The sequence below is a fragment of the Myotis brandtii genome, unplaced genomic scaffold, assembly GCF_000412655.1.
Source record: "Myotis brandtii unplaced genomic scaffold, ASM41265v1 scaffold157, whole genome shotgun sequence".
NCBI lineage: Eukaryota > Metazoa > Chordata > Mammalia > Chiroptera > Vespertilionidae > Myotis > Myotis brandtii.
Window position 1 is genome coordinate 5,269,910 of NW_005355708.1, and position 18,751 is coordinate 5,288,660.

Sequence of the window (18,751 nt, forward strand, 5' to 3'; positions counted from 1 at the left end):
ATAGCCAAATGACTGGAAGACAGGTTGCCAGCAAGGAGGTTATAAAAGGCTGAACGGATCTATATATTAGATTATTCCGCTCCAAAGACATTTATTGGAACTTCTGCTTCACACCTGCTGTAGGAAAGGCACTGTGCTTGTTATCCCTTATAGCCAACCTCTAAAAACTCCATGTTGACCATATGGCACCTGAGCACATAAAGGAACACCAACCTCATCTTGATTTTCTCTTGGCCTCAGTTCCTCCTCTCCCTTCAGCCCTAGAGGACTGAGAGCAGAGCTGCAGTGGGGAGTCCTTGCAGCCGTATTTCTTCTACACCAAAGAGGAGAGCCACAGGTCATCAGAAGAAAGACTGTCCACAGTGACTTGGGAAAAAAATCTTAAGCTTATTTCAACTATGGAAATATAGTTTATTTCAACTATGAGAATCAAACTAGGAATCCCTTTGGGAACAGGTTAAGAAATGAATATGAAGTTTTTCCCCACTTGTATTATTATGGAAGCAGGGACCAAAGTTATGTGAGCTGATTTAGTCATTTAGAGTAACGTGGGATGGTACAGAGTAGAACCCAGGCCTCTCCAACATCTGGCTGCTGGTGGTCGGCCTCTGCCCTGCTTTCATGGCCACTCAGTGTTTGTTCTGAAAAGCAACATTGCTCTTTCTGTTTAAGCCCTCTCTCTCAGTAATGTTTCTGTCTTGTTTCAGACCCATTTACCCAATATTAAAGTCCACGCCTACTTCGCACCTGTCACTCCACCCCCATCAGTCGGGGGCAGCAGACAGCGCTTCTGCAGATGCTGCATCATCCTATGACAGTGGAGGTGGCAGCCGTGGCGAACTGAGTATTTAATGACACTTCTAGAGTTACCGCGGAGTCTCCAGTGGAAGCGACCCAGTGTTTCTGGGCAAGGGTTACAACGTGAGGCAGCGTCCAGATTCCCAGAGCCACACGTACATATACATACCCATCCACTCTAGCTCTGTGACGGGGGACTGAAGATTGTGCTGGCTTTATCAAGTGGATTGATAAACTTAGCCATTCCTATTGGACGTTCCCAGAAGAAAATCATAGGCAAGGTAGGGGGAAGGGGTTGTTCCAGCAAACCCAGTGTTAACTGCTACTACGGTTTCTTTATTTTATTAAGGGGTTTATTTGGTGATATTGGAACAGCAACTGCAGTCCTCCAGGGTCAAGGAAAGCATAGAGAAAAACAATATACGTTGTATCCAGGGACCAGAAAGAAAATTTCTTTGCATCCTATAAATGGTAGCCATCCATTGTGAGATGACTACACAGCTTCTGTGCTTCCTCATTCCCATGCCAACATGCTGAGCATGCTCACAAAGAAGGCTCCTCCATTCCGCCTCCTGTTTAGTATTTGGCCCAGTGGTTTCCTAAATGGTCACATTGAAATTACTGTGGTCCAAATGTGATTACTTATTCACTCAAATTGTCCCTGTCTGTAGCACACTGTGCACCTGTTGTCCTTTGTTGCTCCCTCCTGCATCCTTGCCCAGTCTGTCACCTGTTCATAGTCTGCTTACTCACACTCAATTGTTACTCTCTTGCTGTTGTTGTGTTTACAGTTTGCATTTTGGATGATTAGTTGGGGTTACCAAACATTTTTAAAAGAGACATTATCAATAAATATTTTTTTAATTCTAAATTTTACCATTAGGGGCCCCTGCCTGAATCTTTGCCAGTCTGAAGGGAAACAATTATAAAAGCAAGAAAAGTTATGAGAAGAAATTAAGCTAAAACTATTTTGATAATAGTAAACTTTGCTTTTTGGTTTCTGTTATATCTTGTGATACATGATAATATGCATGATATGCCCAATACTCCCTGCACATTTTTCCTTCCATCAGGCTCTGCTAATTTAATGAGGTGAACAAAACGCATTATTAGTGAAGAGTGGGATGGCAAATCCCAAAACTGAGCCTGGACACCCCCCCACCCACACTCAGGCACGTTGTATGTTCACTAAAATCTAGGTGTGATCAGTGACATCTCTGATTTGTGTCTTTGGGGTTGTTTTATTTTAGCAGAAATGCTACTAGAGGCACTGTGCCATCTAGCTAATCAGTGTCTCTCCCCCACCCCTATTTCAGCCTGTCAGGGACCCTGTAAAAGCTGGTCAACTGTATGAGAGTGTTGATGGTATCATATTTAATATCGGAGCCTCAAAGGACTGGAACCTGTCAGCCGTATCTCCTGTTCTCCAGACCTCCCATGAATGAAATACAAGAGTAGCCAGGTGAAGGAACTGGGGCAGCAGAAAGAGAACATTGAGAGGAAGAGGAAGTAGGGGTCTCAGTGCCTCTGCCCAGCCTGGTCATCAGAGCTGAGGGCTGGGAGGGTATTCAGTGCCCATGACTCAAAGATGCTTCCCCTCCCCCCCCACACACACACACAATCCTGCAGAGGGAGTTAAATGAGTTTCTAAAGTACTAGAAGTAGGTTTCTAAACCCCAAGGTTAAAAAACCATGTGTGATTTTTTAAAATAGGATGACTTTTGTAAGAATTACGTGTGATTTATTCCTTCACATAAAGGATCCCATAAATGTGTACAACCCACCAGTATTTAATATGTTACATTTATTTTAAATCCTATTTAATTATTCCCTTTTAAAAACTAAAATTGTATTTTTTAATTCCCCCTTCCCCTTTTCAAATTACAGTGTAAGGAATATACTTTTTAAAGTGAGACTCACTCTCCTGGCTGTACCCCACACTTATAAATATATACATGTGCACACACACTTCCAGATGTAGTTCATAATATTCAGATCCCCAGGTCACTCATTCAAACAAAACTAAAAAGAACTATTTAGGGCCCATCTGCTCTAATGTATAATTTTTTTTATAATGCTGAACAAATTGGCCATAAAACCCTGATTGATTAGTGAGTGTGGATTTGAATTGCCCAATAGATGAGGCTATTAAGGGTACTTCTTTACTTTAAAATTATATATATATATATTTGTTTAAAAGATCCTACTCACCAGTACATGAGTGTCTTGGAAATGCTGTTTCTTTCCTCAAAGAGTGTTCCCACGTGCAGGTCCATGTGGACTTGCGCAGACAACCCCTGCCTGTCTGGGCTGAGAACAGAGTGGAGTGAGAGGGTAAAAGCCTGGATGTGCAGCAATATGTGGTCAGGCAGGAGGCTGTTCCTTTCTCAAGAAAACTTCAGGCCCATCAAGCTTGGAATGAAATATTTTTTTATGCCAGTCTGCAACCACGCCAGCTGATGAAATGTACCAGGACTGAAAACCCAGAACATGGTAAGTTTTGGTCAGGTGGACAGGGTCCTGTCACCTGGACACAGTGCTTCCTGTTTCAACATCAGGAACACTTTTGAAAAGTCAGTAAGGTTTCACAGGTGTAACTCTTCCGTAGGGAAAGCTTATTGTCTGGCTGCACAGCCCCTCCACAATATGCCTTCTGTAATGAAAAGTTGCAGCGCGAAGAGAGGAGATTTGGGAGAAGGAAGAAGGTACCCTCAAAGGTATTGCCGTAAACCTGCCGATAGCCAGGAGGAACTATTGCAGTGTCCTTTGGCGAAAGTTATTCAACATCCAGATCATCTTTTTTCCAAGCAGCCTTTTCTCCCCTTACATTTCCCAGCATCATTTGCTACATCAGTACCTTTTATATCCTCTTCATTGGCCCCATCAGCTTTTTTTTTTTTTTTAATCGTCACCCAAGGATATTTTTTCCATTGCTTTTCAGAGAGAATGGAAGGAAGGGAGTAGGGAGAGAGAGACACACATAGATTGGTTGCCTTCCACACATGCCCCAACAGGTCTGGAGATCAAACCTGCAACCCAGGTACATGCTGGGAATCAAACCCTCGACCCTTCCATGCATGGGGCAGCACTCTAACCACTGAACACACCGGCCAGGGCCCAGCTTTTTTTTTTTTTTTAATTGACGCCTCCCATTTTCTCCTACACCCATCCTCACTGTCTGTTTAAAGCCTCCATCTCACTCCCAATGATGCTACCGATTCTGAAATGTCTCCAGTCTAGCTTCCACTTTGGGTCCTTATCCTGATCAAGGCAAACCATCTGGGCAGCCTTGAATCCGTGACTGTCAGTGGCTCAGGCCATTTTTCACCAGATGGTCTTTGAGGGTGGTCTTTGACATTTGCTTGCTGAATTAGAAATCAAACTTGGATATGAGCGGTAAAGGGAATCTGGCTTCATTTTTTTTTCCAATATTTGGAATATGAAAGCACATTGTACTTCATGTAAAAAGTTTTCTCCTGTTCTGCTCTCTAGTGGATGTAAAAGTATTTCTTAAATGTTTTTGTGTGTATGTGTGTGTATTTCCACATTAATGAGTTAAGCTGATTCAGCAGACATATAAATCAGAAATTTCATATATTCCTTAGATCACACATTTTAGAGAGAAACCTGGTAAATGTTTTTATGATGCTTTATTTTGGCTTTTCCAAACCGAACAGTTCAATGTAGCTATAATGCTACAGCAGTCAAGTGCTTATGTTCTAATTGCCTTGTAAAATGCATTGTTACTGGTTTAATAGCCCACTAATGCCATGGGGGCTACACAAAGTATGCCATGGAGCCTATCTTGGTTTGAAGTTTTAGGAAATGCGACAGTGTTATGGGAAAGAAGAGGGTGGCTGCCTGCCTGCCTGTATTGGCAGCATGTCCTTAGGCGACCCTGTTGTTTTGAAAAGGAGGAACACTTGCGGATCACGGTTGCAGACCCTTGGCCGATTAATATTTATTGTGCTGAAAATCACAGACTGCTCAATGACAGTCACCACCAACGAGAGAGGAAAATGGTCTAGTCTGCCTTTTCCCTGCTTGTGTGCATACTTTAAGGTTAGGTTTCTATCCCTATTGTGCATCCTGGCTGACACTCTTTCCGTGGTATGCTTTGAGCTTCTGGAACATTCTATAAAACAATTGCCTTCTCTAGCTGCCCACCAGTTCTAGGATCTTTAACCACCTCAGACCAAAACAATGTGAATTAGCCAAGTTTTATTTTAGAAGAGGTTTAGGATGTTTGGTTGGTCTTTAAGCAGAGCCTGTCCGTCCCCTTACAATTATTATGATCTGGGACCAAAGAACCCTAAAGCAGTAGGAGGGTGAGGGGACATATGGAGTCTCAGCCTCTCCTCACCTTTATTTCCATCATAAATTTTAATTGTAAGATTGAAAGACACAAAAGACTGTGAAAGACCGTGTCAATCGTGTATAATTAACCAGGTAATAAAGTTGGGCTGTATTTGCTATACCCAGGTGCCCTGACTTACCATCTTGGTTCTCTAGCAAACACATGCTTCTCTAAGCTTGCCTTTTCACTTGGGACCTTCTTCCTGCCAGACACTACCGTTTGAGACAAGTGAATTTTCTGCATGAAGGGCTTCTGCACTTCCCTCCTCAGGCAAGTCTCCCTATTTTGTCCATTTTTATTCTTAGGCACATCAGTTGTACATTTCTGAAGCCTTTGGTCCTTAGGAAAGTTCATAAAAATCTCTCAGCTAAGTCTAAGCGAATCTTTGGAGCCCAAGAGAGTTACACTCAATTTTCAGTGGAAAAACATGTGTTGGACAAGCTCACATGGGGGATGTTAAGAGAAATTCCATAGTGCACTTCTTCCATCCCTGCTGCGTGTGCTTTCTGAGTAAGCCCCTGGTAGGGTTCGATTCCCAGGTGCTGAGGATTAGTGCTTGCCCAGCCATGGTAGTTCACTGCCCTTTAGGAAAAAGAAGCATGAGCGACCAGAATTGTATCAATTGACCCTGTGTATTTTCTCTATTTTTCAGTGTCTTGTTTTGAAGAATTGGGGTGGGGAAATGGTAGGTGAGATTCAAAGTAAAGGAGGAAATCAGTTCTGGAATGTGGGGTACTTTGCTTCAGGTGCAAGCATCTGTCCTGAATATGTACAAACACCTGCTTCACATGTGAGTAGATTTACTTTCCTCTCCATCTAATGAACTCCAGGCCCTTTTTCCTTCTGCTTCCCACATACACCTAACCAGAGTCATCCAGTGGGGATTGGCACCACTGAAAGAAACCCAGGGCTTCCCAGCTGCTCTGGGCACGGTGTTCGCCAGGGCAAGAGCAGGTAGGCAATGCGAATCCCCACCCAGGAAGAGGTGGGAGGGAAGAGGTGTCCAGACACATACCTTTTCTCTCCTGCCATACTCCAGGAACCCAGGGGAATCTTTGAAGTGATGTCTTTTATATTAAAGTGGAAGAAGAAGTTTGCCCCACTAAATTTCGCTTGTCATTGTCTCTTACTACTGTTTCTTATTCAGATCCGTACCACACTGCTGTTCCACACGTGTATGTGGTTCTTATCTTAGCCTAACTCTTCCCAAGCACCAGAAGTCATTATTCTGTTTTTGTTTTTTTATGGCACTAGTGAATGAGAACCTAAAGTCTTAGAAAATCCTAACTTGAAAAGGAGTCTCTAATCGGCACGGTTTGATTATTTTACCTTTTCCCCCCTAAAGACTTGAATGATTTTCTTTCCTAGTGCTGTGTGATAGATCTGTAATAAGTGAAACCTTTGCTGCTATTTTCCTGGGTTTACAACAGTTTTCTTCTTCCCTTAAGAATAATTTATCTGTGTTTCTCTGATGACTGTTAATTTCTAACAAGTGCAGGAGAGGTGAGCCTGACATTTCTTCTCTTACTCCTCGCCTCCCCCTCCCCCAAGTTACACACTAACCTCTACAACCTCTGTGGGATGGGGTGCCTCTCTTGGAGCTGGCCCCTGAGGCTCTGTGGCTGCCAGCACTGAGGGTTACTTCTTAATTTTGCCTTTCTCCATTCCTGTTTTATGACTCAACTTTCAAATGTCTCCCACTCTGGCCGCCTCCTTTTTCCTCCCAGGAATCATTTCCAAGTAACCTGCCTTGGGCATTTCCCAACTGCTCTCCTCACCTTTGCCCACCTTCCAGTGACCCTGAGAGCACAGACCTGAGAAATTCGGCCTGTGCAGAGCTCAGAGAACTGTGAGGACTACCCCTGCCCGTCAGACTCTGCCTGGGGACAGAGATGGATGGGTAAATGGTGCTGTGGGAGAAATTTTTATCTTCAAGCCAGGCTCTTTCGCCCCTGTACCCGGTGGCCCCCTCCTGTTCCCAGCCTTTGAGGGGGTAAAATGCAGAGGATGGTTGACTGGCAGGGTCTGGTACCAAACATCATTATCTGGCCTGCCTAAGCCTCCCCCAGCCTCTGGCCTGCCCTGGAGTGCTTCAGTGTGTGGGAGCTGCTGCTTACTGCTTCTCCACTAGGCCTGCCCAGCGCTTTGCCAGTCCCTGGCATCGACAGCTCCCCACATGGTGACCCGACGCCAGGTTCCATTCGCTGTCCAAGTGACTGTTTCCACTACTACTTTTGGCGCTTGAGATTGCGGGGGAGGGAGGGTTATTTAAAATAAATAAAAGCCAAGGTGGCAGTAGAGGATTCCTTCTGCTTTAAAATCTTTGGACTAAAAAGAAATGTTTTTTATATATAAATATATAAAGTAAATTGTTATGTAACTATTCTTGTTTCCTGTATGTTCTAATTTTGTTTTATGATGTAATTAAAGGAAATAAGCTGTGAAGACTTTTCATTTTGCTGCGGAAATAGCCTGACTTGGAGCTGTGATTCTCTACTTTCTTGAACCCGAGAGCTGCACAGGCTCCCGAGGCTCAGTGAAGGGGCTTCTTTTTGGCACCCTTATATTTTTTAATAGAATTTAACTAATAACCTTTAGTTAATAAATTTTTAGTAGCCTTTCTTTAATGCACAGCTCTACTTGTCTAAGAAAAAGAGAAGACATAATATAAATCAGGATTTCTAAAATTCTTGTCTTAATTTGATATAACAATTCATCCTGAGTTCCTTATCTGTGCAGACCATTGCCCTTACCTCGCCTAGGAAGGAGTGAAGATGGTTAAACACAAGCTCCCAAGTCATTGCCTGACCTCCACCCAAATGACCTGAATGACCCGCTGTCTCATCTTGCTTTAGAGCTGTAAAGGTTAAAAGAGGTAATGATGGCACATTGTAAGCACTCACATGTTACCTGCTTTATTCCCTTCATTTCAGCAAATATTTCAGTGTCTGGTCTGTGCTGGAGGCTCCAGTTGAGAGATACACAAAGGTTAATGAAATGGGGCCCCTATCCTTTTGGTGGAGATGAGCAAGGGAGCCAAATCTGCAATCAAAATTTACATCTCAGGGTGTCTATCCTGCCATGAAACGCCCTCAGGGAATCTGTGGATTCATAGACCTCTCTTGAAATCCACTCATTCTGCACGTGGTAAAGGCCTGGTCTGGGTTGGTAATTTGGGTGAGGCCACCGGGGTTACAGGGGTACAAGCAGTTGTCCATGTTGGATCAGCCCTGTATGTTGAGGGAGATACTTTTTAGGTCTTCAAGGATAAACAGACTTCCCCTTCCCCAAGGATATATATATATTTTTTTAATACCCAAGGATATTTTTTCCATTGATTTTTAGGGAGTAGAAGGGAGGGGGAGAGACAGAGAGGGAGAAACATCAGTGTGAGAGAGGCCCATGGATTGGTTCCCTAGCCCACATACCCTGACGGGCTGGAGATCCAGCCTGGAACCAAGGTACATGCCCTTGACTGGAATTGATAGCGCGATCCTTCAGTCTGTGAACCGAAACTCTAACCACCAGCCAGGACCCCCATTCCAGCCAGTGTTCAGAGCCTTCTCCCTTCCTGCCCTCCCTAGCCAGAGGCTACCTGGTTTAAAACTCCCCAAAAATGACCAGTAAATGATTAAAAAGGGGTTAAGCAGAGGGTGCCTTGGCCTGTTTTCCAATCCATGCATATAGGTTTTCTCTCTTCAGTATTTTTTATTTTTTTTTTTGTGATAAAATTTTGAGGGAAGGGAATGAAAAAAATAAGCAGCCCTAACTGGTTTGGCTCAGTGGCTAGAGTGTCAGCCTGCAGACTGAAAGGTCCCAGGTTTGATTCCTGTCAAGGGCATGTACCTTGGTTGCGGGCACATCCCCAGGAGGGGGTGTGCAGGAGGCAGCTGATTGATGTTTCTCTCTCATCGATGTTTCTAACTCTCTATCCCTCTTCCTTCCTCTCTGTAAAAAGTCAATAAAATATATTTTTTTTAAAAGAAAAAGAAAAAAATAAGCAGAATAACATCACGTTTTAAAAAGCACTTAATATAAAATCGGTTTTCTGCATGGAAAAATATACACACAAAAATCAGTTTCCGGTGGATTGACCTAAAAGTGAAATGCAAAAATTTAGACTTTGAAAATGTTTGTTTATATTTATGACCTTAATATAGGGGAAGACCTAAAAATTAAAAGATTAATAAGTTCAACTGCATTTTAAAAATAAGACCCCATGGCCTCAGTGTTTAAGAAGAGTAACAGAATTTCCCAAGTCTCTAGAACTGCAGTTTGAATAAGCACAGCGATTTGATAGTTGAATGGTCTTTCGGAGGCTTTAGTGAATAGTTGTTGCCCTAACTAATTGGAATTAAAAAAAAAAATCCAGCCAGATTTATTTATTCCTATCCCAGACTCTATCCCTTGCCCTAGTCTATAGTTTAGGCAGAAGACAATTCTCGAGAGGACCATATCATCAAGAAAATAGAACAAGCATTAAGTATACCTTTTTAAATTAATTTGCAAAAAAGGAAGGGGTGAGTAGAATTTTAAACACAAATTCACTCGTTCAGCAGCACTGCTTGGTGCAAAAGCTCATCCATATTGCCAGGTTTCTTGCCTCCCAAGGCTTGGCCAGTTTAGCTGATCTTGGGAAGCTGTGTCCCAGGTTCTAATAATTTGCTGCCGAGCAGTAAGAAATGTGAGCCTGGGGGCTGCTTGCTGCCTCCCCAGGGGAGGGATACAGGACGGTTCGGCTCTTCACCTGGAGCCTGGAGAAGCATCGAGGATTTTCTGGAGAACCAGGCTGGCATCAGTTTCCTCTTGCAGCAGGGCGTCCCTGGGCTTAGGTCAGCACCAGGTAGTAGCCATCTGGATTCTGCACTGAAAGCAGTAAAAAGGGCACCACTGGGGTGAGGCTGGCCCCCAGCCACCACTAGGATGCACTCCCAACAATGAACGGCCTGCAGCGCATCTGCCACACCCAGGTGTTCTTCCCCTCACCTCCAATCCACCTTTTTAGGAAGCCTCCCTGTGCACTGGAGCATCACAGGAGGGGCCGGGCAGGCATCCAGATAACCAGGACTACCAGCTGACTGGTCAGCAAGCACCTGCCCTTCCGTTTGATTGTTGCAGTTTGTGGGGTTTGGGGAAGGGGGCGGGGGGGCTTACCTTCCATGGTAATACACTTACGAGAATGCATTTATTCAGTCACGTATTTCCTGAGCAATAAATAGCTGTCTTTTTGCTATACGATCTCTGTCTCTGACACAGCTGTTGTCTCCCTCTAAAACTCCTACCTTTTTTCACCACGGCCACAAAGTACGATTCATCCTTAAGATTCTGAACCACCTGCAAGGGAGAAGGGGTCACTAAGACAATTCCGTTCTTACAGCCCAACAGAATAAGCCAGGGTAGGCAGGGAGAGGGAAAGGAGTGACCAGGCCTTCGTGGAGCCTTATAGGGAGCCACCGCCCCTTACCTGGTCGCTGAGGAGAATGAGGATACCCCCAGGGCCCTGGTGGAAGAGGCGGTGGATCTGACTGGCTGGGAGGTTCAAGAGCTCTGCCAGTTTTCCCATCAGTTCAATGGCGCTGAGTTCATCCAGAGAAATCTCTTGATAAAAACCTGGGGTGTGGGCAGCAGGGGGTCAGTGGGGAGAGGGGTCTAGAGGGAGCCCCAGATACCAGGAGGATGAGAGGGCATGGGGACAGCCTCATGGTGGGTGTGAGGGGAGAGAGTAAAGAAAGAAAAAGGCTTATACACCCACTTAGTCGTCACCTACTATTCCTCAACTTTGGGGAGGCCTCAGATTGAGGGGAGCCCCCAGTTGAAAGAGGAGATGGGACATCTACATATGAAGGACCGAAACCCAAGAACAATAACAAGATAATGTTCTAATCCCACATGCTAATAGAATGACAAAATCAGAAGGGGTTAGGGAGAGAGCATGGAGGAATAAACGCAGGGAGACATCCTGGAAGGAGAGGACTAGTCTGGTCATGGAAGGCAGGGGAATGCAAGGAGGGCATGCGGGTCCCAGGAATGGTGGGGCACCACCCTTTCCCCAGGCCAGAAGAGGGTTCATGTGGCCACACCTGCGTTTCTTCTGGAGAGAGGCCAGAACCTCACCTAGTGCCGGGTTCTTAGGAACCTCCTTCTCTTGTCTAGAGGCCTCCTGAGCCACATACAAAGTCAGCCGGTGACGGATGGGCCTGGGCCAGGAAAACAGTCTCAGCCCTTCATATCTGGACCATCAGCTCCCGCTTGGAGCCCCCATCCCTGGGAGAGACCCCGCCCCTCCCAGGTCTCCAGGGAGAGAAATCGCCACGCATTTCTTAAGCATGTAATGAACGCTAGATTCCGGGGGAGAGGAGATAGGAAAATCTAACTGTCCCCAAAAACGGTGATGCAGATGGGATGGTCACAGGAGAGATCACGGGAGCCTAATTTTTTAGCCCAGCCCTGCCAGTCTGTAACCTCAGGCAGATCAGTGTCCTTTTGGGGCCAGTTTCTTCCTTTGTAAAATGAGGGCGGGAAATAAGTGGCCTTCAAGGTGCCTCTTGACTTGGACATTCTGCTAGCTGAATTGGTAGGTGCCACTACAGCGGGCAGGGGACCCTGTTGGCAGTGCCCAGCACCTGGCTCTAAGAGTATTGAAAAGGCGGATCCCGTCGGCAGCCCCGCAGATCTGGATAAGGTCCTGCCGGGTAAGCTTCAGCAGATCGGTGCCTGCAGAGGCAGACAGAGCCAGATTGGGGAAGACGCCTGGGATCAAGGCTGGCAAGGGACACAGTCCAACATGAGTCTACCAATAGCCCTAGTATATCCGGGTAGACTTAGAGCCACACCCCGGCTCTGCCACTTGCTGGCTGTGTGTCCTTCTGCAACGTATTGAACCTCTCTGAGCCCTGTTCTCAAGGGCGAGTGTGTAAATTATATAGGATAATATGAGAGAAAAAAACCTAGCAAGCATGGTGCCTGGCAACTCTTAGTCCTAAAATAAAAGTTAGTTGAAGGGAACACAAAAGCCAGGACAGAGGCAGGCTTCCTGCTGAGAGTCCCAGCCTCACCTGTGAAATTGGCTAGTGTCCGGCAGTAGCTGGAGAACCGGTGGCGATGTAACCACTGCTGCGTCTCCAGGATGGAGGCTCCAGGGTTCAGATCCTGAGGCATGGAGAGGGCAGTCCAGGGAACACCATGAGCCCACGGACTGAGAACAAAGGGGAGGAGAAACAACCTCTGCCCTTGGGGGGCCCAAGTCTGAGAGGGGGTGGGGGCTCATTCTGCTGGTGGGAAGTGCCGGTCCATGCAGGGAAGTTTTGTGATCTAGGGCCATACCACATCTGTCCACCAGGGGGCAGGGCCGCCCTATTCTGGAGCGAGAGATGAGGTTGCTGAGGCTTTGGGAGAGTGGACGGGATGGGGGTGTGGAAAGGGAAGACTCACCTCAGCTGGGCTGCCCCCCAAAGTGTCCAAGATGAATGGTGGTGAGCAGCAGAGCCTGTGGGGGAGCAGAGAGTCAGGGCCTCTTGGGTGCAGTGCAGCCAGTCTCCCACCCTGGGAGGCAGAGCTTGCCAGGTTGTCATCCCAGGTGTTCCCCAGAAGCCGGGCTGAGCCTCCTCCCTGCCTCAGCACACCTCAGTCCCCTCCTCCAGGCCTTGGCTGAGGAGCTCTTCACTCGCGCCCCAAAGGGCTGATGGGAGGTGCGCATCCCCACTCACCGCTCCGGGGACAGGAGTTTGCAGGAGTGGGGGGAGGTCAGAGCCTGAGGGCTGAGAGGCAGGTGGGGCTCTGCACTGGGCTCTGGCCATGGCGAACACTGTGGGCAAACAAACAGTAAGGTCAGCATGGACAGTTGGAGAGCAGTGGCAGCTGTCCCTCACCTCCCTCCAACTGCCTATTAAGAGTTGACAAGCCAAAACCGGTTTGGCTCAGTGGATACAGCGTCGGCCTGCGGACTGAAAGCTCCCAGGTTCGATTCTGGTCAGGGGCATGTACCTGGGTTGCGAGCACATCCCCAGTGGGAGATGTGCAGGAGGCAGCTGATTGATGTTTCTCTCTCATCGATGTTTCTAACTTGGGCTGAGCCTCCTCTCCCTGCCTCAGCACACCTCAGTCCCCTCCTCCAGGCCTTGGCTGAGGAGCTCTTCACTCGCGCCCCAAAGGGCTGATGGGAGGTGCGCATCCCCACTCACCGCTCCGGGGACAGGAGTTTGCAGGAGTGGGGGGAGGTCAGAGCCTGAGGGCTGAGAGGCAGGTGGGGCTCTGCACTGGGCTCTGGCCATGGCGAACACTGTGGGCAAACAAACAGTAAGGTCAGCATGGACAGTTGGAGAGCAGTGGCAGCTGTCCCTCACCTCCCTCCAACTGCCTATTAAGAGTTGACAAGCCAAAACCGGTTTGGCTCAGTGGATACAGCGTCGGCCTGCGGACTGAAAGCTCCCAGGTTCGATTCTGGTCAGGGGCATGTACCTGGGTTGCGAGCACATCCCCAGTGGGAGATGTGCAGGAGGCAGCTGATTGATGTTTCTCTCTCATCGATGTTTCTAACTCTCTATCTCTCTCCCTTCCTCTCTGTGAAAAATCAATAAAATATATTTAAAAAAAAAAAAAAAAGAGTTGACAAGGGCCCGGCCAGTGTGGCTCAGTGGTTGAGTGTCGACCCATGCACCAGGAGGTCGCCAGTTCCGCCATTCTGGTCAGGGATCAGGGCACATGCCTGGGAGGGCTGTGCAGGAAACATCTCTCCCTCTCCTTCCTCTCTCTCTAATATCAATAAAAACACTTTTTTAAAATGTTGGCATCTACAAAATTAGCTGACAAGCAGATCTAGTTTCCACACTAAGCAAGAGAGCAAACTAGCCTGCAGGGCTGCCTGGGGAGGTTGGGCAGGCTTCTGGCGGAGCTGGCAGAAGCAGCAGCAGGGAAGCAGCTGCTCTGGGCAGAGGGAGCAGCAGTGAGGTGGCAGCGATGGCAGGCGCAGGAGAGGCGGCCTGGAAGGTGGCCGCTCCAGGGAGTCTTGAAGTTGGTCTTTGCAGGAAACGGGTGGAATCCCGGGGGGCTGTGATCGTCCTGAAGCAGGCACAGCCCTTGAGTCCTCAGTTTCCCAGGTGTAAATGAGGACCTTTTCTCCAACCCTGCCCCCCCCCAACACGCACCTCCACGAAGACCGTGCTCTCACAGGCAGCCTGATACTTGTCTCTCTCGTGCAGGGGCTGTTTCTCAACCTTCTCCCGGTCGGTTTTCAGTTTCCGGTCAGCTCCTTTGGGCTACAGGAGGGAGACATGGAAATCTCAGAGGCCCCTCCTCACCTGCACACTTCTCTTCACAGAAGGGCTCTAAGAAAGACATCCTGCCCCATCCCTCTGTGCACAGAGAAGGAAAGAGACCCAGAGCGGGGACCGCAGGCTGAGGATCCACAGCAAAGCAGGGCCAGAATCCACACAGCCAGTGAGGCAGGGTGACAAGCCCTGAGAGGGAGGGGAAGGGGCCCGGTGCTGCCTGCACCTTGAACACCTTGATGAGGCAGCCGGCCGAATGTAGGTGTTCAGGTGGAAGCCCCTTGTCACTGGGCTTGAAAGTGTCAATCTGGAGGCGGAAGGGGACGCCTTTCTCTCCACCCTTTTTCCGAGGAGTGAACTCAGTGCTGATGCAGTGAACCTGAGGCGGAGAAGAAGCAAAGAGGAAGCAGCGTGACTCCCGGCCCCACCTACCTTCCAGGGGGATTGCACCTAAAACCTGCGGCCTGCCTGTCACCTGTCAGCAGCGTCTATTCTTCAAGTGTAACTTTATTAGGTTCTTTCCCTATGTTGTACTTTACTTCCCCATGATATATAGGACATTTTAATTAGCATTTTATGAGGTTGACCTGTCTACATTTAGTATCCTTATAAATTGTCTACTTATATCCTTTGCCTGTTTTCTGTTGGTCTCTCTTCTATTTTTTCTTATTGATATACTAGAAGCCCAGTGCACAACATTCGTGTACTGGGGGGAGGGGGGGCTCCTCAGCTTGGCCTCCCCCACGGCCTCTGCGCTCGCCAGCCATCAGCCTGGCTTGTGGCTGAGCGGCACTCCCCCTGGTGGTCAGTGCACATCATGGCGACCGGTCATTCTGCCATTTGGTCGATTTGCATATTACCCTTTTATTATATAGGATGATAACTTTTTATTATTAAGGCTATAACACACTAGCAACTATTTTTCCCATTTGGGGTCTCCTTTTAATTTTGCCTAGGTATTGCAGACCATGACTTTCTTAGAAGCTAAATCCTGTGTTTTGTAGTTTCTTCCATTGCTTTAATGTTTAACTAGTCCTTCCCTATAGTGAGAGTCCATAAACCTTTATCCATATTTTTCCCCCAAGGTGTTTTCTGGAAGTGATTGATTTTTACTGTCCCCTTACCCCCACCTAAACTCACCTTCCTTTCCCGGCTTCAGGCTCACCTGCAGGAAGAGAGAGGTCCTCTTGGTTGGGTCCCAGTGAAACTCCACTGTGTTGAGCTGTGAGGGCAGCACCTGGGGTTCTATCACCCCCACGGACAATGGCACATCTGCAGACACAGAGTAGCAAGCAGGAAGCAAGGCTCAGCCCTCCCCACCTGTAAGGGCTTTCAAGACAGATGGTGGCCCTAAAGGGTCCCTCCCCATTCACCGATGTCCAGGATGCGGTCCCCAGGCCGGCTCCATCTCCACCCATCCAGCTGCTGCTGCTCCGTGTACTGCAGGCGCCGGTCATGGAACACCACACGCACCACACTCTGTGGGCACAGGAAGGTGGCGCTCGTAGGCATTTGGGAACCAGTTCCCATACCTGGGGTAGGCCAACCCTCCCACCCTCTCCCCACCTTGCTTCCCACTCCCAGGAAACATGGGACTTAGAATCACTAGATCTGTGTCCAGATGCCCACCTGCCATTCTGTGAAACTGGGGGGTAATTTAGAGACCCTGAGCCTCAGTCTCCTCATCTGTAAAATAAGGAAGTTAATCCCTCCCCACTCTTAATCACTCTACCGGGCTCTTTTCTACATGTTTTCTAACGATAAGCAAAAGTTTACGTAGAAGATCACAGAGGTAGAAAGAAGCAAACCAGCTGGGCGGTGTGGGCTCAGGAAACAAGTTATGGAGGCAAAAGAGGGGCCCTTGGAGCTTAGGAGAGAAAGGCAACGGTAGCTGGCCTGTGCGGGAAGAAGAGGGGAGGAGAAAGGCAGGCGCGCTCTAGAAAGCGGGGGGGGGGGGGGGGGGGGGGGGGTGCTAGCAGTCTTTTCTTTGCAGCACTTATCATTTTGCAATTTGTAAATCAACTTGTAATTGCATATAATTTGTGTAATTACAAGTTTGTCTCACTCAGTAGAATGCAAGCCCCCTGAGGAAAGGAATTACATCTGTCTCTTTACTGCTGAATCTCTAGCTCAGAGAATAGTTTCTGGGAATAAATGGGAGCTTAATGAATAATTTTTTAAAATCCTCACCCAAGGACATGTTCCCTTCTTTTTTTTATTTGAGAGAGAGAGAGATATGAGATGAGAGAGAAACATCGATCCATTACCTCTGGTATATGCCCAGAATGGGGATGGAACCCGAAACCTAGGCATGTGCCCTGACCAGAGTTGAACCTGCAACCTTTGGGTGCAAGGGACAATGCTCCAATCAAATAAGCCACCCGGCCAGGGCTAAATGGATAATTTTTTGAGAGAAGTAATTATGTGTGTGAATAACACATATTTCCCCCCCCCTTTTTTTTTCTTTTTTAATTCTCACCTGAGGCTATTTTTTCCATTGATTTTTAGAGAGAGTGTAAGAGAGAAGGAAACACAGAGAGAAATATCAATGTGAGAGAAACACATCGATTGGTTGCCTCCTGCATGAACCCCGACCAAGGCCCGGGCCGGGGAGAAGCCTGCAACCAAGGTACGTGCCCTTGACTGGAATCAAACCCGGAACCCTTTGGTCTGCAGGCTGACGCTCTATCCACTGAGCCAAACCGGCTAGGGCTGTAATATACTAGTATTTCTATATCCCGGTTCTGCTACTTACTGGCTCTGTTTCATGGAAAAACACTTAACCTCTCTGTGCCTCTTGCCTGCACAATTCCTGCCCACGCTGTGAAGGTCAACTTAAAAGGTGGACCTGAGAGGGTTCTACCCGACAGTGACATCACAGGGGTGGCACTGGCTTCCTGCCCCGTGGGACAGTCAGACTCAGCCTTTGCCCGACCTGGGAGGGGATGCACCTACCTTCAGCATCCGCGGCCACTGGGTGGCGTCACCCAGCTTGGAGTTGCAGAGCATCTGCACCTCATAGGACTGGCCTGGGAGAGATTCGGGGACGTGTGAGCCCCACTCTGAGGGGCAGAGGTGGTGCCTGCCTCCCCAGCCCACCCTGGCACAACCTCCAGAGCTTGCTGCCCCCACTCACCCCTTTCCTTCCCAGGCCCAGCGTACCCTGGTTCAGGTAGGTCAGGGCCTCCTCCTGCTGCTTCACGGCGGGTGAGGTGGCAGCACAGAGCACGTACTGGAATGAGGGGCAGGGAGGCTCCATACTGGGGATGTTGGGCAGCTCCTCCTGCTTCAGGTAGGGCAAGGGCAGGGACTCCCTGCAGGGAGAGGAGGCCCTGCCAGCTTTCTGCCCTGTCCACCCCACCCCCTATGGGGCGTTGACTCTCTCTGCCAGGTTCTAGCTCCTGGGAGCCTCCAGTTTCCTGTAGCAGGCACCCCAGCAGCAGCCAGGGCCAAAGGGGCCCCCATTCAACTCCTTTGGCCTCTGGGAGACCTCCGTTAAGATGCAAATCCCAGATACTACCAAGCATCGACAAACATCTGGCATCAATTGCTTGTGTGCAACCTCAGGGCTTGCCTGATACCAAGTCAATGCCCCACCAAAGTGTCCTGTGTAAGTGGTGCTCAGGGTGTTGTGAGATGTCCCAGGACCCACTAAACCCAGGTACATTTGACCACATCCCCACCCCCAAAGCGACCCAAGAGCAGGAAGCCCATCCCCCTCTACTTGAAACAGAGGCCCTACATGTCCACCACAGCTCGCACCAGGGCCTTCCTTGGGGGCCGAGGGAAGGGGCTCTGGCCCTTACCTGAGCAAGCTGCTTGGCGGCCCGGGGTACAATTCCCCGGGACTGGGCCACAGGTGCTCCAGCTGGTTGTGCCAAAACAGCATCTTGGAAAGGGGGCGGCCAGGTGTGTGACAGAGAGAGGTCAGCACTGGGTGGGGCTGGACCCACTGGGCCTCCACCGGGAGCCTCAGCCTCTCTTTATAGAAGCAAACCCACTAAAGGGTGGGGTCAGGCCTGGGGCCTCTGATTGGCTGAGCACCCAGGGCTCTAGGAAACTCTGGACCTATTAGGCAGCTTAAGCGGGGAGGAGGGGGTGGGGGAATGGTGTCCCCAGGGCTCCCTACCAATCATTAACTTGAAGGGGAGATGGTGGTACAGCAAAACAAAGTCACAGGGATGCACATCCACTCCCCCATCACTCCCCAAGAGGCCCAGGGACAAGGAGGGGACACCCTTAGGCTTCAAGATTGGCCCCAGATCCATGAGCCGCGTAGAATCCCAGAGACTCATAGGCTAGGACCCCTCACATGACCCCATGGGAGGAA

The 18,751-nt window shown here is 48.6% G+C and overlaps 2 protein-coding genes across 15 annotated transcripts in view; one reads left to right on the forward strand and one right to left on the reverse strand.

The window, feature by feature from the left end:
- FBXL20 (F-box and leucine-rich repeat protein 20) overlaps positions 1-7,600 on the forward strand; it is a 69,815-nt gene extending 62,215 nt beyond the window's left edge. For 2 of the 4 annotated variants that reach the window (XM_005861900.2, XM_014536173.1), the window contains exon 15: positions 708-2,971. In XM_005861900.2, coding sequence (XP_005861962.1) covers positions 708-815 — 108 coding nt within the window. In that variant the 3' untranslated portion in view covers positions 816-2,971. Of the gene's footprint in view, positions 1-707; positions 2,972-5,807 lie in introns of those variants that run through there. The other 2 variants (XR_001361234.1, XR_001361233.1) reach the window with 2 other exon arrangements.
- A 630-nt stretch (positions 7,601-8,230) lies between these two features.
- Positions 8,231-18,403, reverse strand: LOC102247219 (transcription factor CP2-like protein 1). 11 transcript variants are annotated; one of them, XR_001361230.1, is made up of 16 exons: positions 18,228-18,400; positions 17,584-17,735; positions 17,377-17,450; positions 16,051-16,107; positions 15,795-15,900; positions 15,587-15,693; positions 14,648-14,800; positions 14,299-14,409; positions 13,336-13,433; positions 12,587-12,641; positions 12,211-12,304; positions 11,779-11,869; positions 11,270-11,352; positions 10,620-10,765; positions 9,645-10,489; positions 8,231-8,385 (listed from the first exon to the last, which is right to left on the reverse strand). XR_001361230.1 is itself a non-coding variant. In XM_014536167.1 (16 exons), exons 1-16 carry the CDS (start codon positions 18,308-18,310, stop codon positions 9,984-9,986), a joined length of 1,500 nt encoding a protein of 499 aa, XP_014391653.1. In that variant the 5' UTR covers positions 18,311-18,400; the 3' UTR covers positions 9,141-9,983. The 11 variants fall into 11 exon arrangements, 8 of the variants coding, with proteins under 8 accessions (XP_014391653.1, XP_014391651.1, XP_014391650.1 ...); XR_001361232.1 differs by lacking the exon at positions 8,231-8,385 and having other exon boundaries at positions 9,141-10,021; positions 10,142-10,489; XR_001361231.1 differs by lacking the exon at positions 8,231-8,385 and adding an exon at positions 9,141-9,250.
- Between the last annotated feature and the right edge of the window lie 348 nt (positions 18,404-18,751).

Bases quoted from the DNA above. Each gene is read 5' to 3' on its own strand.
- LOC102247219 (XM_014536164.1), bottom strand. From the start codon at position 18,310: ATGCTGTTTTGGCACAACCAGCTGGAGCACCTGTGGCCCAGTCCCGGG. The intron at 15,901-16,050 runs GTGGGCATCTGG...CTGTGCCCACAG, and splicing joins CCAGTTTCACAGAATGGCAG to AGTGTGGTGCGTGTGGTGTT. The intron at 14,410-14,647 runs GTGCAGGCAGCA...TCCCTCCTGTAG, and splicing joins GCCTCATCAAGGTGTTCAAG to CCCAAAGGAGCTGACCGGAA.